The sequence below is a fragment of the Xiphophorus couchianus genome, chromosome 22, assembly GCF_001444195.1.
Source record: "Xiphophorus couchianus chromosome 22, X_couchianus-1.0, whole genome shotgun sequence".
NCBI classification, from domain to species: Eukaryota; Metazoa; Chordata; class Actinopteri; order Cyprinodontiformes; family Poeciliidae; genus Xiphophorus; species Xiphophorus couchianus.
This window is the reverse complement of record NC_040249.1, coordinates 12,246,256-12,264,498: the sequence shown is the minus strand read 5'-3', so window position 1 is coordinate 12,264,498 and position 18,243 is coordinate 12,246,256. Positions and strand designations below refer to the sequence as shown.

The 18,243-nt window shown below is 40.2% G+C and overlaps 1 protein-coding gene across 1 annotated transcript in view; it reads right to left on the bottom strand.

Annotated features, from left to right (window-relative positions):
- hpse2 (heparanase 2) overlaps positions 1-18,243 on the bottom strand; it is a 69,473-nt gene that overhangs the window by 8,376 nt on the left and 42,854 nt on the right. The window contains exons 6-9 of the mRNA XM_028007851.1: positions 16,769-16,816; positions 3,664-3,757; positions 2,604-2,710; positions 2,373-2,487 (exon numbers count right to left, since the gene is read on the bottom strand). Coding sequence (XP_027863652.1) covers positions 2,373-2,487; positions 2,604-2,710; positions 3,664-3,757; positions 16,769-16,816 — 364 coding nt within the window. The remainder of the gene's footprint in view (positions 1-2,372; positions 2,488-2,603; positions 2,711-3,663; positions 3,758-16,768; positions 16,817-18,243) is intronic.

Sequence of the window (18,243 nt, the reverse complement as noted above, 5' to 3'; positions counted from 1 at the left end):
TACCACATTTTTACAAACTATTGTGGTGCATCATAAATTGCTGTTTCGTGTTTCCTTAATAAGAAGTTCACCATACTGCGTCTCATTCTACAGACTACACAGACTCAACACCTCTTCAAGACATTCAGAACAACATGTGCTCCTCAGGAAGTTCCCATGCAATCCTCCATATGGCAACATTTAAGGGCTTCTTTTTTCCACGCAGACTTTAACTTAATTTGCTGCCAAGGCATCGAAGAAGCAGAGCACAGTATAGAGCGGGATATTGTTGACAGTGGCCAGAGGGACTGATAGATGAATACTCGGTCAGAGCTACAATCTATCGTAATTACATCATGCGTAATGGAGACTTTCTGCTTTTGTTTTATTTTCAAAATTTATGAACAAAAAAAACAAAACAAAACAAAAAAAAACAGCTGCAGATTGAATAATTTTATTACACAGCTGCTCTTAATTGACAGACAAAACAGTAATAGATTTAACATGATTAAGATATTGTTGTGAGAAATATTTTCCATGGTGCTGAATCTTTATTTTGCCTGTTTGGCTGTTTTCTTGTCAAACTGCCTGCCGTCTCCCAGTCTTCCCCAGACTCTCCCATCGTAGATAGACAGAAAGACAAACATTAAGCGCAGGAGCAGCTAGGACGAAGCAATCCAGTCAAAACACAATTTAAAAAAAGAAAAAAGAAAGCAATGTGGGCACAGCCAAAGCTGCAACAAAAGCTCTACACAAGAAAAGCCTCACTGCAGATACCAACGTAACACTAGCTGAAGGCGTGAACATGACGTCGATCATTAAGTAAAAGTCGTTGCACTTTGTATTGCTAATCTTGGTGATGTGGGAGAAAGTCTATCTTAATTTAAAAACTGATAGAAAAATACACTATTTCATGGGCATTTACTATCAGACTTTATAATGTTTTAGATTCTCCCCTCATTAAATAATACCGTCATTCTAAAATAGATTTAAAAAAAAATTTGGATTCACAATCATTTCAGACATTTTAAATTAAAATTAGATAGGCATACTTTTATAAAGGCCAACTATGTTCCTTCACCTCCCTGCTTTTCACTGTAAAGTAAATATTGTTTCCTCTTTTCATACAGAAGAAATATGTTCTCCAATACAGCAGATGTCTGCTTCTTAAGGAATATATCTTAGATCAGCATCACTCTGCAAAAAGACCTTACCACCCACCTCTGGAGACAGATAGTCAGGTCACAGAGAGGAAAAACAACAAAGAAAACAGAAAAAAGGGAGTATGATTGAGACAGAAGGATGTGAACAAGAAAAGAGGAAGAGAGCGAGAGAGTGGGGAGGAAAGTGTGGAAAAAAGATGAAGGTGTTCAGTCCTTTAATGGGCTGGGGGCTCTGAGTAGAATCTACCAATGCTGGAGTCATCCTATAGGGGAAGGGGCCAAGTCATAAATTTTCCCCACAGAGGACAGGTTGGCCCTGCAGTGAATTCTCTCAGCAGGTAGGCTTGCACAGCCATCAGACATCCAGCAATGTTAAAAGCATTGTGATCCTAGCGGGAGCTCAACATTCCCAGAAAAATAATGGAAACAAGAAGCAAAGCAAAATGAGGCCATCTTGATTGATTGATACATCTTAGTTAGAGGAAAGTAAGCAGACTCCTGTTTGAGCTATCAAATATAAGTCAAATTTAACAGATACCAAAATAACATCTGCAATTTTAATGGGATTTTTGGTATTTCCAATAAAGATTTTAAGGACTAAAGCAAAAAAACAGTTGACAAAGACTGCCAATCCATCCGATTTTTTAATCATTGTTTAAGCTAAGATTTAAAGACAATATTATATTTTGTATAGCTTGCAAATAAATATAGATTAGTTTTATCCTAAGATGTAAAAATGACTCATTTTAAAGTGGTGTCCCTAAAAATCAAAGATGCCTGCCTTAGACATTTAGTATATTTTTCTTCCTGCATGGCCGAACCATAGTAAAACTTGCCTCAGCTCTGCACAGTGTTGCAGGTTATTTGACTAACTCCCTGCATATCAGAGTCTCATGTTCCAGATCTCTCAGCGGCCGCCTGTCCCACACAGAGAGGCACACAGTTACGATGAAGGTAGAGGGGAGCGCTGACACTGTCCTGAGCTCCTGATAAAGGGCTTAGGTTACATGGCATTTTGCCCCCGCGTCTGACCACTCATCACCACTAAACGCCTTTCATCTCAGCTAATAGCTCCCACGGGAAAGAGCCAGAGGTGCTATCGAAGTACTGGGCTTTGCCCAGAAACATTTCAGAGCCTACTGGGATCAGCTTGGTCAGCTCCTGTTGTTGTGATGAAAAGGCAAACAGTGTGCATTATGTTTAATCCTTGTGTAGCTGAAACAAACTTACAGGTAAAGGGTTAAAGTTCTGATCCACTAGATGTGTGTATCCATAGTCAAAGAACGAGTGCCGCAAAACCACATCAATGCCCTGCACAGCGGCCACACCCAGCGAGTTCATCCACCTGGAATGGGCAGAAATTACAGGAATATTAGGAAGTGAGTTGGAAAATAAGATACACTAAATGAAAATAAAATAAAATATAAATATTAATAATTTTTTTTGTATTATGCCACTTACAGAAAGCTTGCAGCATACGTCTCAGAGAGATTGTTGATGCCACCGGCCCACGCTGGTCCAAGTCCACCCAGCCACACCTTCTTCCCTGGAGTGTGTGTGTTAACAACCTTTAAAGAGTCGACAAAATGCAGGTGAACACAACAAAGGATTTTTAATGGAGGTCTTGCTGCAAAATCACAAAGCATCGATAGTTATCTGAAAAAAAGTTAACCATGTTCTGAGTAAAAGAACAAGTTAAAGTTAAGTAAGAGAGACTTGCAAAAACGAATCACCGGTGTAATAAATCCAAGTAACTTTTACTTTAATGTACGTTAATAAAACTTTATACACATTCAGCAGGGTTGTATATGTGAAACATTTTGACTAAATAATATTTGCAATGTAGAATGCTCGCATGAAATGAAGCACAAAACGACTTGTATGTATACTCGTTCTCAATCTGTCTGTATATGATGAAGATTGGCAAAAAGGGAAGGCAAATGGCTTACACCAGGAGCTTCCCAGTATAATCACTGTAAAGATTATTCTATTCTATTCTATTCTATTCTATTCTATTAAACCAAGGAACATAATTTATCCTTCCAGCTCTTAGATTCTGAAATGTGGTCCAGGTTGAGATCCATATTGGAAAACCTGTCTCTGTTATGAATGTTGGTGCTGGGAATGGTTGCTTCATTTCCCTCAGGCTCTGAGCTGTTTTTCTTTTGTAAATCAGCACATTTGGCGCAGAGGCTCATGTTGACCGTAGCTTTTCCAAAGGAATAGAAGAGGTGTTTTATAAATAAATTGAATTATCTTTTCATATCTTCTCCTCGACGTGGTCTGCAAATCTAACTTACAGAAATTAAAAGTTGACTAAAGAAAATATTCATGAATATTTGAAAGATACAAAAAATAAATGTTGTATAAAATGCAATAAAAGATAAATAAAATAAAATAAAATAAAGATGTATAATTTTGGGTTTTGTAAAATGAAGTCCGTCATAGAATTTTACACTACATATACAGAGAAAATGTAATCCACAATAATTCTTTAGGATTTTAAAGGAAACATCAGTACCTTGGTGACTTTAGCAATCTGTTCTGTCAGTGTGTCCAAAAGACGAGTCTTTAGGAAGTCCTCTGCTTTTTTTACTCTGCCATCCATGTAATAACTGGACAAGAAACAGAAAAAACATGATCAAAGAAATGAATGAATCTACTACAGGATTATTTTACTACCCTAAAAATGATTAAACTATTAAATTAAATCCATCATTGATTATTTAAAATGGTTCTTGTATCAATCCTCTTCATTTCCACAATTATCATACCAAATTTAGTCAAATAATTTAATATTATGTAAAGACAAATTATCACATTTTCAGCTTTTTGATTATGAACATTTATTCAGGAAAATTCAAGTCATCTTTGCAAAAATCTTTATAATATAATTAACAACAAGAAGGACAAATTACTTGGTATTGTGATTTAGCAGAGCTGGCCCAAGGTTGCCTCAGGCCCTGTGCACAATTTAATTTAGGGATCCACTTGCTGAAATGTGCTATACAAATAAACCTGATTGATTGATTATTTAATAAGTAGCAACAAATAATGACTGTTAGCTTAATTTTCACAATGAATATTTTTGTGTCAACACATTCATACAATATATACATTTACAGTGTATTACATAAGTGTCACAATCAATAAATAATAGATGGATAGACATATACATAAATATGTATTTGTTAATTTAAATACAATTAAGATAAATGCAATTAGTTATAAATTTTCCACCAACAGATAATAAATAAATAAATAAATAAATAAATAAATAAATAAATACCTTAGGATGAATAGGATGTTAACAACAATAACAACTGACTGGTTAACTGGCACTTAAAATCAACCATGACATTAGTCATTTTTGCCCCACCCACTGAAATTAGCTGGGAGAAACTCCAGTTTATAAAATAACTATTTTTATTCCTGGACACATTTAATTATCCTTTCATTTTTAATTGTTTTCCCTATGTTTATTTCTAATGTGAATGTGAATGACATACTCATGGATTTAAGAAAATATGTATATTTTTTTACCCCTCCAGGCGTCTTTTGTGGGCTCTAGTGTCCCTTATATGATAGTAGGCTGACAGGAAACAGGGAAGGAGAGGGGGGAGACATGCGGCAAATATCGTCGGGTCCGGGAGTCGAACCTGCGACGGCCGCGTTGAGGACTCAAGGCCTCCAAATACGGGTCACGCTAACCACTATGCCACCACGGCACGCCCTTAAGAAAATATTTTATGATTTAATTATATTTTAAATGACCACTTTTGCTCCTAAAATGTATAGTGTCCATTACTGAGTATGGACAACACTGCTAAAGTCAGGCGAGTGGTGTATAATCAAATTCACCACAACTGCATACATTATTTTGTAATAATAATGCACAGAAACCATTGAAACATCAATAAAATGCTGAAATAACTAAATCATATCTTAATAGACAGAATAATAATCTTTTCAATAATAATTGGTGAATTGAGTTTAGAAAACCTATTTTCTAATATTATTTAAATTAACATATGAAGCCTAGGCGCAAATTCAAACTGGAAGACTCTTTTATCCCCACCGGGACCCGTTAATTGAAGCGACCTGCCCACAATCGTCGACCTATCAACGCCGGACCAGGCCACGTCACGTCCAATCATCGACCAAGTCCCAGCTGATAAGGACCTTCATTCATGGTGTCCTTTGCTCTCCAGCCGAGCTCAACCCACCACCACCCCTTCTCCTCCATTCGCCCGGTCCTGAGGCCCGCACCCTTCTTCAACCTCCACCACCAGTGCCGGGCCCTGGGGGATGACGTTCCTAACAGCATCAGGGATGCTCATCTGAAGCCTATCGCTAACGCTGCGATAACCGTTATCCCCAGCTAGGGCCCGAGCGCCAAAGACTTTAAATTCTGTTTGTCAATAAACTCTTCTAATTGTCTTCTTATCTCCGTCTGAGTCTCTCCAGATTGAAATACATATACAAAAACATATATCTTATTGATTTGTGTATTGAATTGTGGCACAATCCCTTCATCCCTCGCCCTTCATAATCAGTCAACCTGTCCACAATTTTAAGCGTATTGCAGGTCCCCCAACACAGCAGGGGGCCTGAGGGCTGCAACATAATCTGCTTATTCCTCTAGCTGGCTCTTCATATTTGGTGTAGTGTGGCATAAAAACAAATTTCACAAGGTTGACCAGTGACGTTTTAACTGCACAAACTACACAACTTCACAGACGCAGCACTTTAAAATCTAATCTAAGAAGTCTCATTTTCATTGGCCTAAAGTTGTTATGGTAACATGTCAGTTAACTTCACTGCTATAAACAGACACTGACATAACTGACACGGTCAATTTTGCTGCAGCACTTTGACAGTCCAGCTCTGTGTCAAAATGCTGGACTGCATCTGCAGAGAAACTGGAAGTGCTGGATCTTTGCTGAATGAACAATGTGGAAAAACATCTGCAGTGATCTCGTATGCAAACACATAAAGACATAAGAAAAAAGGAAAATGAAAAATGATGTTAAAAGACCATGATGAGAGTGGATTTTGTTGATAGTTAGAGTCAAAGATCTGTGTAAGATTTCCCTGTGGGCAGACCAAAAGCTATTCCAAAATCTCTTTCAAAAGTTCAAGGAAAGAAAATAAGAGAGCAGTATGCACAGTCTGTAGTTCGTATTTCAGTTACCATAAAGATACACCAGCACATACAATGCCTAGCGAATGCATTAAACTTTTTTTTCACAGTGTGTAACATTACAGCTTCATATCAATGCATTATGCTGGGACTCTATTGACTAACACATGGGAGTGGATAAGTAGAAGTAAAGAAAAAGCTGTATGGTTTTCAACATTTTTCACAAAAATGTTACAAGTGTGCAGTGGATTTTTACTAAATCAAATTTACTCCGATAACTTTAAATAGATTCCAGTGTAGATGCTTTTACAAGTCAAGTGAACTATTAAACTGAGTCCGCTTATTTTTATTTTATTTCAAACCATCCAACAAAAATGGAAAAAGCTTGGCTAAACTAAACTTCCTGTCAAGAAGTGTCTCTTTACCTAAAAAGACAGATCAGGGAAGTATTAATCAAGAAGCCTGTGGTAACTCTGGAGGAGTTGCAAAGATCCACAGGTCAGGTGGAGACTCATGCATCACGGCAAGGTTAAGCAGCTTTTTTTCTATTTCAATACATAAGCTTTTTATTTCCTTCATAAATATCCACAACTATAATCTATTATATAAAATTTGAATGAATACAGTCACATTATTTGGTGAAATATGATAGAATATCAAAATGTGAGTTTGCAAAGCAATGGGAATTTGTCATGAATATATTTATAATTGTCTTTTTCATTTGTCCAATTCACCAAAGCCAAAGTGTGTTTCAATTTTTGTTTACACGTTAAAAGTATTTACTGAATATAAATTAGAAAACCATTACTGTTAAGAGGATGTGATTTTCATAATTTTATGAAAACACATTGCAAGCAAAAAGATCCGCTCATTTCAGCTGTACTACAAGCTACAAGTATAATCTTTTTATTATCTTCCCCAAAATAATTATATTAGGGTCTGGGAAACTATTTCAACTTAAATGCCAAAGTAAAAAGACAACAAGACAATAAAATATTGCCAAATGTCTACAAAACCTGTCATGGAAAATCTGTGGAAATGACAAACAGGTGAGTGAAAGTAATTTGAACAGAGCTGCATTTAGTTCATGCAGGGTGAGGCAGTGTTGCAATCCGAGCTTAGACTCATTGAAATTTTCCTCATAGCAGTGGAAAGGCCCCAAGCTCCTGGCCTCAAACTGTAAACAATGCAGGGATTAAGTCATACCAGTTATTTGGCTATCCTTTCATCTTTCCAGAGCGCTCACAATAATTCTTCAGGCCAGATCACAGAGAAAAAAAAAATTCCCATCATACATGTGAACAAAGCAAAAAAAAAAAGTGACTGGTTTTTAAAATTTCAAGATGACATGTTTTAGCTTAGCACGTTGTTAGTAAATAGCGTTTAAAAAAAGGACATAAAACATCTGATTTGGTGTTTTAGCCAGAAATGACAAAATCATTGCTGGTTTATGGAGTACGGCAGTGGAAGGAGAACCAAAGACACATCCTTTGTTTCTGCAGCATTTAGAAAGATTCTTGTGCGGTGCTACTCTACTGGTTGGTATTCACTAAAATGCAACAGTGAACACCACTGTATCTGAATGTTTCCAGACAAAAATCCACTTGGTCAGCTTGTTAAACACAACTCTCTCCAAAGTGCCATCAAAGGTGGATCACTGACAATCCGATGCTGTCCTAAAACACAAATATGGCACAGGAACAGATATGATGCAGTCAAACAGGGATGGAAGAGAGAGCCAAAAATGGAAACATAGTTGAAGCCAGACTTGCTCTTATAATGTATAAAAAGAAAAAAAGATTCTCACTGTCTTAAATTAAATCAGGCTGAACTTTTCTTTTATTGGATCAGCTAGAAATGTTTTTATAACAGTTTCTTATTTTTACTTTCTTTGAAGAATTATTATGTATGTAAATGAACACAACAAAAAAAAACATTGACATTGAGTTCTACAGATATGTCAAGTGACTGGGCATAATAATAGTTCTTTTATTTGCAGGAAAAATGGGAAAGCTTGAAAGCCTGAGATCATCATCCTAACTGTGAAGTACGGGGATGGCAGCACCATGTTGTGTGAGGTTTGTAGAACTGGCACACTTTACAAGATATGTGGCAATGGAAAATAAGATGGTGTGGAAATATTGAATCAGCATCTCAAAGCATCAGCCAATAAGTCAAAGCGTGGGTACAAATGGGTCTTACAAACAAACATTGACTCAGATCATATAGCCAAATTAGTTGCAAAGTAGTTTAAAGATAATTAAGTCAATATTTCTCTCTGTCGATGTTTTTCTCTGATTTGTGCTCAAAGCTGAAATGAAGTGTATAAAACTAATAGTTTTATATTGTGCTGTGGTGACGCAGGGGTTAAGCACAACCCACATAAGGAGGCCTTAGTCCTGTCAATTAACTATCAAATAAAGGCCACTAGAGCCAATAAAACCTTTTAATAAAACCTAATAGTAGTAGCACCTGTTTTACAGTTTAACTTGTTTAACAATCTTAAACAAGTTAAGATTGTTTAACTTTGGTAAACAATCTTTACCAAATTTGTAAAGATTGTTTTGTTCCAATGTGATGTTAGAACACCCTACATGTCAGATTAAAGCTTTACAAGGAAGCAATTGTTTGAACTGTAATTAATTACTATATTGATATATATGCTAAATTTGTCATCTGTCATATATCTCAATGATTTTTATTGTATGATGTGTGTTTTCAATGATGGGGCTCAGGAAGAGTAGCTGGCTTATAGCTCTGCTAATGGGGATCCTAAACAATAAACAACCAACAAGCAAGCAAGCAAAGAAACTCTAACTACCTGCTGTGGTACAGCGACCACTCAATTAGGTCACTTAACCAATCTTGAACAATCTATTTGCAAGACATGTTGTATGAAGAAATATCGACCTGACGTGAGTAGGAAGGCAGATACGCAGAGGAGGACGTGTTCTCTTGTGTACCACTGTGCAGCTGAGGCTTATTACCAGCTTAATGAATCATCAACCAACAACAAAAGGATATATTCCTCCCCAAAGGAACACCACCGGGAAATTTACTGCCTCTCTGTGAGCTTAAAAGCCACAACTCTTTACCATCTCTTTAATAGTGCATCTGCAATAAAAAGCGAAAGCTCTCTAAGATGCAGCGTCTCTACAAGAAGTAAAGCAACTCAAGGCTTTATTGTAATTTTGTTCTTATTTATTTGTTTACTTTAAACCACAGCAAATAGTGGGACCAGACAAAGTGCAGCCCGAAGACCCCAATGATGAAGGAAAACCTTGGACTTGGTGTTCCCTCGCCCGGACGCGGGTCACCGGGGCCCCACTCTGGAGCCAGGCCTGGAGGGGGGGCACGATGGCGAGCGTCTGGTGGCCGGGCTTTTACCCATGGAGCCCGGCCGGGCTCAGCCCGAAGAGGAAACATGGGCCCCCCCTCCCATGGGCCCACCACCCGTGGGAGGGGCCAAAGGGGTCGGGTGCACTGTGTGATGGGTGGCGGCCAAGGGAGGGGACCCTGGCGGTCCGATCCTCGGTTGCAGAAACTGGCTCTTGGGACGTGGAATGTCACCTCTCTGGTGGGGAAGGAGCCGGAGCTAGTGCGTGAGGTCGAGAGGTTCCGGCTAGAAATAGTCGGTCTCACCTCGACGCATGGCTCTGGTTCTGGAACCAGTCTCCTTGAGAGGGGCTGGACATACTTCCACTCTGGAGTTGCCCAGGGAGAGAGACGTCGGGCAGGAGTGGGCATACTTGTTGCTCCCCATCTCGGCGCCTGTACGTTGGGGTTTACCCCGGTGAACGAGAGGGTAGGATCCCTCCGCCTACGGGTGGGGGGACGGGTTCTGACTGTCGTTTGTGCTTACGGGCCGAACGACAGTTCAGATTACCCACCCTTTTTGGAGTCCTTAGAGGGGGTACTGGAGAGTGCTCCTCCTGGGGACTCCCTTGTTCTGCTGGGGGACTTCAACGCTCACGTGGGCAACGACAGTGAGACCTGGAGGGGCGTGGTTGGGAGGAACGGCCCACCCGACCTGAACTCGAGCGGTGTTCTGTTGCTGGACTTCTGTGCTCGCCATGGATTGTCCATAACGAACACCATGTTCAAGCATAAGGGTGTCCATATGTGCACTTGGCACCAGGACACCCTAGGCCGCAGTTCGATGATCGACTTTGTCATCGTTTCATCGGATCTGCGGCCGTATGTCTTGGACACTCGGGTGAAGAGAGGTGCGGAGCTGTCCACTGACCACTACCTGGTGGTGAGTTGGCTCCGGTGGCGGGGGCGAAAGCCGGTCAGACCTGGCAGGCCCAAACGTGTTGTGAGGGTCTGCTGGGAACGTCTGGCGGAATCCCCTGTGAGACGGAGCTTTAACTCCCATCTCCGGCAAAACTTCGAACACGTCCCGGGGGAGGTGGGGGACATGGAGTCTGAGTGGACCGTATTCCGTGCCTCCATTGTCGAGGCGGCCGATCGGAGCTGTGGCCGCAAGGTTGTCGGTGCCTGTCGCGGCGGCAACCCTCGAACCCGTTGGTGGACACCTTTGGTGAGGGATGCCGTCAGGCTGAAGAAGGAGTCCTATCGAGCCTTTTTGGCCTGTGGGACTCCGGAAGCAGCTGATGGGTACCGGCGGGCGAAGCGGCATGCGGCTCGGGCGGTTGCTGAGGCAAAAACTCGGGTGTGGGAGGAGTTTGGAGAGGCCATGGAGAAAGACTTCCGCACGGCTTCGAGGCGATTCTGGTCCACCATCCGGCGTCTCAGGGGGGGGAAGCGGTGCAGCACCAACACTGTTTATAGTGGGGATGGTGTGCTGCTGACCTCTACTCGGGACGTTGTGGGCCGGTGGGCAGAGTACTTCGAAGACCTCCTCAATCCCACCAACATGCCTTCCACTGAGGAAGCGGAGCCTGGGGACTCTGGGTTGGGCTCTCCAATCTCTGGGGGCGAGGTCGCCGAGGTGGTTAAAAAGCTCCGCGGTGGCAAGGCCCCGGGGGTGGATGAGATCCGCCCGGAGTTCCTTAAGGCTCTGGATGTTGTAGGGTTGTGTTGGTTGACGCGACTCTGCAATATCGCATGGACATCGGGGGCAGTTCCCCTGGATTGGCAGACTGGGGTGGTGGTCCCCCTGTTCAAAAAGGGGGACCGGAGGGTGTGCTCCAATTATAGAGGGGTCACACTCTTAAGCCTCCCTGGCAAGGTCTATTCAGGGGTCCTGGAGAGGAGGGTCCGTCGGATAGTCGAACCTCGGATTCAGGAAGAGCAGTGTGGTTTTCGTCCTGGTCGTGGAACACTGGACCAGCTCTACACCCTCAGCAGGGTCCTGGAGGGTGCATGGGAGTTCGCCCAACCAGTCTACATGTGTTTTGTGGACTTGGAGAAGGCGTTCGACCGTGTCCCTCGGGGAGCCCTGTGGGGGGTTCTCCGGGAGTATGGGGTACCGGGCCCTTTGATACGGGCTGTCAGGTCCCTGTATGACCGGTGTCAGAGTCTGGTCCGCATTGCCGGCAGTAAGTCGGGCTCGTTTCCGGTGAGAGTTGGACTCCGCCAGGGCTGCCCTTTGTCACCGATTCTGTTCATCACTTTCATGGACAGAATTTCTAGGCGCAGCCAAGGTGTTGAGGGGATCCGATTTGGTGGCCTCAGGATCTCATCTCTGCTTTTCGCAGACGATGTGGTCCTTTTGGCTTCATCAGATCGTGATCTGCAGCTCTCGCTGGATCGGTTCGCAGCCGAGTATGAAGCGGCCGGGATGGGGATCAGTGCCTCCAAATCCGAGGCCATGGTCTTGAGCCGGAAAAGGGTAGAGTGCCTTCTCCGGGTCAGGGGGGGTGTCCTGCCCCAAGTGGAGGAGTTTAAGTATCTCGGGATCTTGTTCACGAATGGGGGAAGAAGGGAGCGGGAGATCGACAGGCGGATTGGCGCAGCGTCTGCTGTCAAGCGGCCGCTGTACCGGTCCGTCGTGGTGAAGAGAGAGCTGAGCCAAAAAGCGAAGCTCTCGATTTACCGGTCGATCTACGTTCCCACCCTCATCTATGGTCATGAGCTTTGGGTCATGACCGAAAGAACGAGATCGCGGATACAAGCGGCCGAAATGGGTTTTCTCCGTAGGGTGGCTGGGCTCTCCCTTAGAGATAGGGTGAGAAGCTCAGTCATCCGGGAGGGACTCAGAGTAGAGCCGCTGCTCCTTCACATCGAGAGGAGCCAGTTGAGGTGGCTTGGGCATCTGGTCAGGATGCCTCCTGGACGCCTCCCTGGTGAGGTGTTCCGGGCACGTCCCACCGGGAGGAGGCCCCGGGGAAGACCCAGGACACGCTGGAGGGACTATGTCTCTCGGCTGGCCTGGGAACGCCTCGGGATTCCCCTGGAGGAGCTGGAAGAAGTGGCTGGGGAGAGGGAAGTCTGGGCCTCCCTTCTGAAGCTGCTACCCCCGCGACCCGACCTCGGATAAGCGGAAGAAGATGGATGGATGGATGGATGGATTCATTTCAATCCACTTCAATTCAATATATTTTTATAGCACCAATTTACAACAATCTCATTTCAAAGCGCTTTACTAGACAAACAGATCCAAATCACATTCAGAAACATGCAATTTGAGCTGTGATTCACGTGATAAACAAAAGAAGTACTACATGTTTAAGGCTATGGTCCATTTTAGTACACCTCTTGTTAAGGTAAGGTTCAGCAGTGAGAGGGTTGCTTCATACATATGTTTTTGCTGCTAATAACCACAGCTGGAACAGTTAGGCTAACATTATGTGCTTTGCTCAGGGGCATCTAAACAGCGACTCTCCTGCAAAAGGGTAAATTTGTCTCCTTTGCTTTACTCACTCATATTTTCACAGCTAGCTGCCAGGTCTCACACTTTCGGCTGTTAGAAATCTCTCACCATGAAGCAACCCCTGTAGGTAAGAGAAATGACTGTATATGTGCTTGGAGGGCCTGGGTGTAGTTAAGTGTTTGATTGAAGTTAGTCTAAAACCACAAATGTCAACCTCATGGCACTGTTGGAGGAAAAGTAATGGAACCAGCACTAGGATTCAACCTCTGGGGAGTGTACGTGTTTGTAAAAAGCTTCGTGGCAATCTATCATGTAGCTGCTGAGGTTTGTCAGCGTGGACCGAGGGGACTGCTGCTTTTAGGGTAATACAAATACCACTGCTGAAGAAGTGTTATTTCAAATATCTAAACTTCCAGATTCAATTCCCAACCCGTGTCAACAGTTTGGAATAGACAAAAACTGCTTACCAGACAGTGAGCAAATAAGCAACGAAGAACGAAACATTCACTGCAAAAGTTTTCATTCCCTTTAACCTTTTTCTTTAAAATATGCTGTCATGTAACACATATAAACACAAATACATTGTGGTATTTCATGTGATAGACCAACAAAAACTAAAGGATATTCAGGACTGCTTTGAAAAAATATTAGATGCTCCTAAATTAAACAAAGTGAAACCAAGTCACAATTTAATCTCAGTATAAAAACAACAATTTTAAAAGGGAGTGAAGATTTTTTGAGAACATTAGATAAACCAAATCATGAAGTCCAAAGAATACTACAGAGAGGGATAAAGTTGTGGAGAGTTTGAAGCAGAGTTAGGGTACGAAACAGAATCCCATGCGGTGGAAATCTCCCTAAATTGTCTTTAATCTATCATCAGAAATGTATGGTCCAACTGTACAGCACCTAAAGTCACAGTTCTGGCAAAGATAGACTTATTCTGAGGGATTTTAAACATATTTTAAAGACATTGGGGAAAGCATTAATGGATAACTATTATTGCTTCACATTTTTCAGTTGCGGATCTTTTTTGTCCACAGGGACAGGGAATCTGAGTAGAGTTTATAGAAATATGGGTGGAGATAAAATTACTTTAAAAACATTTAAACCTACAGTATATTTAAATGTAAAGTTATTTTTATTCGACAGTGTTTGTCTCTGAATAAAAATCAGACTGGCATCTCAGGAAAGATTAAAAACAACCCAACTATGTACAAGGTGTTTCATTTCTGAAACACTATAACAGGAATTATATCTTAAAAGACATGCACAAAGGAGGGTTGAGAACATACAAGTTTTTATAATTGTAAACAATGTTGGAAAAAAGGTATCATTTATGTTACAATGTGGTTGAGTCCATTAAATTGCAATAAAAAGACATTAAATTTTGTGGTTGTAACATGAAAAATGTGAAAAAAGTGATTGAAATAATGATTGCTTTTGCAAGCCACGGCAATAAATGACCACACCGTTTTATTGCTTCCATAAATATGTTCTTATTTTTAATTTAATGTGAGCAAATAATTTATAAAAGACATAAATAAGTAGATGTTTTAGTCTCCAGGTTAGTTAATTGTGCCATAGTTCTTGTAAAATCTAGTCTAGGATTATTGAAAGAATATAATAAGCAAACATTCTAGTCCATGCGGTGATTCCCACTATTTTACAACCCAGCACGTCTCTTTTTAATGATGTGCAGCAGGAAGCGTTATTCATTCGGTGTTTTTTTTTCAGCCTGACATGCTAAAATCTTTCTAGATCCTCTGAAAAGCATTTTGCAATTTAAAACAGAAAACCTCCACTTGTTGACTCGCTCAGCATTGAACTTAAGACAAGTTGCAAATCTGCTTTATTTTTACCATTACTTAAATGTCCTGCTCTAGAAAAAAATTGGACTTAAAAGGTGCTTTGAGGACACATAATGTCACCTCAGAAACATAAAAATACATTTTAAAGAAAAAAAAATCCTTATTAAAATAAATTTAAAATAAAGAGATCCTGCAAATGCCTGTTTGAACAAATCCCGGCGTGTTCAGCCAGTATTTGAAGACAGACGGAGAAAATGTTACTTTTTAGGCAATGTCGTACCTCAAGATTATAAAACAACACAAATTGTTTTATCTTTGAAGGTTATTCTGTATTTATTTAGATATTTGAGAATCTTGGAAGGAGGAAATTTAGTAATTTTCCCTTTAATTTTTCTCTCCCAAGTTGGCCTGTATTTTTCTGTTTACTTGGTTTGATGTTATCAGAAAACACTTAAATAAAATATATAATTATTATTATTATAAATACTTATACTGCTTCAAACAAGGATGTTGCCATGGTTATTGCTTCACCTGTTGGCAAACTTCCAGGTATTTACATATGTATTTATGGGTGGCGCCATGGCGGACCAGCAGCTGCGCTCTATTTCTCGCAAATTAGGATTTATAAAGGAAATGTGCGCTGCCACGTGCGTGCGCACGGCCTTATGCATCCGATTTTTTTTGTGTGCCGCACTTTTCTAAATTTTTCTGTACGCCAAGTTTAAGTGTGAAAAGTATTCATTTTTTTATGCATGAGGCCCCTGGACAACTCAGATCTTCTAGTTCAGGTTTATTCCGCATCTCCAGGGAAGCAACACTTAGTTTTTATGTTACTTTAATCTGGAACAAAATTACATAAAACTGCAAAACTGCTGAAACACTGAGTTCCTTTAAATCACAGCTAAAACTAATTCGTTTAGAATGACCTCCAGAAAGAAACTGAAACATCATAAAGTGTAATTTGCTTTTCAACCTGACATTGTTGTCTGTTACTTTCCCACAGTTTTTTGTATTTTTTGCCTGTTTGTTTTACTTTCCTTCTAATCATATGAAGTGCTTTCAATTGCTTTGCTGCTGAAAATGCACCATGCAAATAAAATTGCCCTGCTTAAGATGTTTCATCACTCAGAGCATAAAAAACACTTCCGGGTAAACTCTTAAGTGAAGATGAACAAATCCAACTCTTTATCTAATCCAGATCATATTGACTACTGAGTTTCTCTGCTATATCCTATTAAAACCAACTTCAGACAGCTGCAAAGGTATAAAACCTGAGCTGTAGACATGTTAATGAGTGTGCTCGATTTTTGTTAGGTTGGCTTCTTTTATAGAGGTCAGAGTTTCTGTCACGCAACCTGGTTGGACTGGCATCTGGACCCTGAGTGTAAAACAAGCTAATTGACAAAGGGAATGAACCAGAACATATGGTTTGATTTTAACCGAGTGGGTGGTGATTTCCCAAGTCTTACTGACAGCCCCTCCACCTTCCATTTCTTACAACTTTTACTAATTAGACTTGACCTTCACCTTGTCGACTGCTCACAGTCACCTTTGGTTTGCCTGAGCACGAGGTGAATGTGTCTTTTTCAAGAAATATTGCAAATGTCTTCAGGTAGAGGCAAATCTTATCTGGTAGAAAATGCTTGAAAAGATTTGTACGTAGATCATACTAATGGCAGGTGGAATTTGTTTTCAACATTTTGACGTTGTTGCTTTTGCAAAATTGGTCTTAATTCTTCTTAATTGTTTATAGTGGCTCTTTAAAATATTTAGTGTTGCGATATTTTGACTTGTTGTTCATTCCTTGAGAAGACTCCAGCTAATTTTTCTTTCTTTTTGTTCATGTTTTCATTCATTGAATAGAAAGTAGAGATAAAAAGGGTAAAATACCTACTGTTGCCACGTAACAGCATCTATAATTGAGCTGGCATTCTTCATGAACCTGAAATTTAGAAAAGAAACAGTTACATAATATTTTATCTCTTATAGTAACGGATATAGCATGTATCAATATAAAAATTGTTAAACATTTGTATGCTACATTCAACTGTAACCAGCAAGACTTGTGGATAAAATTATGTGTAATATGATAATACATCATGTAATATAGTCTACAAATTGGGCTAACTTTAATCAAAAATTTTTATTTTAACCTGCATAGAAAATAAGTGCTTGTTAAAAATATTCAATTAACAAGACAAACAATGTTGTTTTTTTTAATAATTAAAGTAAAAATTAGGGTCTCGAATAAGCACACACCTTCTTTAATTGGTTATTTAACACAGAAAAACTACTCTCTATTTAAATAGTTTCAGATGTCTACATTTGAAACTATAACAGAACTAAGACTGCAATATGTATATACTGTACATATATTGAATGATTAAAATAAAACACACACACATTCACATTGGGTGTATTAATGTTAATTTACAATGCATTTTCTCTAATCTAAAAACAATACAAATTTTATGAGCTGCTGAGTTTGTGAATCCTCCTGAACATGTATTTGACTACTCTCTTAATCAGCAATGGTTTCTCACATTTTAATTGCATTGCTTCTTTGCATGAACTTGACCTTTAAGCACATTGAAGCAAAAGTTCAACATCTGTTTTGAAATCAACAGATTTAAGAGAGAGCCTCAATTGTAGCTCTCCAAGTGGAAAAAACAACTGGCTTCATGCAAAAAGTCTTTATGGTCAAATGAGACAAAGGCTGAGCTGTTTGATCGCAGTCACATCAATACTAACCAATATAATTGCTCAAGTGAAGCGCAAAAACAAAGTCCACAACAAAACTGGTTTCCTTTTCTCCTGAGAACCCAAAACAATCATTCAATTCATGCTCTTGATCATGTTGAAATCCAAAAAATAATTTGCTATCTGCAAGTTTAAAAGGTGCTTCTAAATCTCTTTGCCAAATAAGTTGCTCATCTGGCTACTAAGCTTTAAAAAATGCTTTTATTACTGTTCCAGTTTGAGGTTTACAAGGACTTTTCATGGACGTTAATCTTATGTCAGGGTTCAAGTTAAGTCAACCTCTGTTTTCCTTCAGCGTGCGTGTTAAAGTAGATTAATAAAGTTGAACTCACAGCAGCAATAAGATCTTTTAAAATGTTTAAATATATTGTGAACCATTTCTACTTCTTTGAAATACTTATCCTGCAAACTAACATAAACAAAGCTCCTCCTGCTATCTGCCTTACTCCATCTGAAGCTTTGCATCTGTGCGCGTTTTCACCTGATCCAAATCGCTCCATATTTGGGGTTTGAAAACACACCAGACATACCTTGAAATGTGTCTCCAAACACCTTGTCACAAAAACACAACTTTCACCACTGTGTCTTGTTTAGTCTTGCAGATCTGAT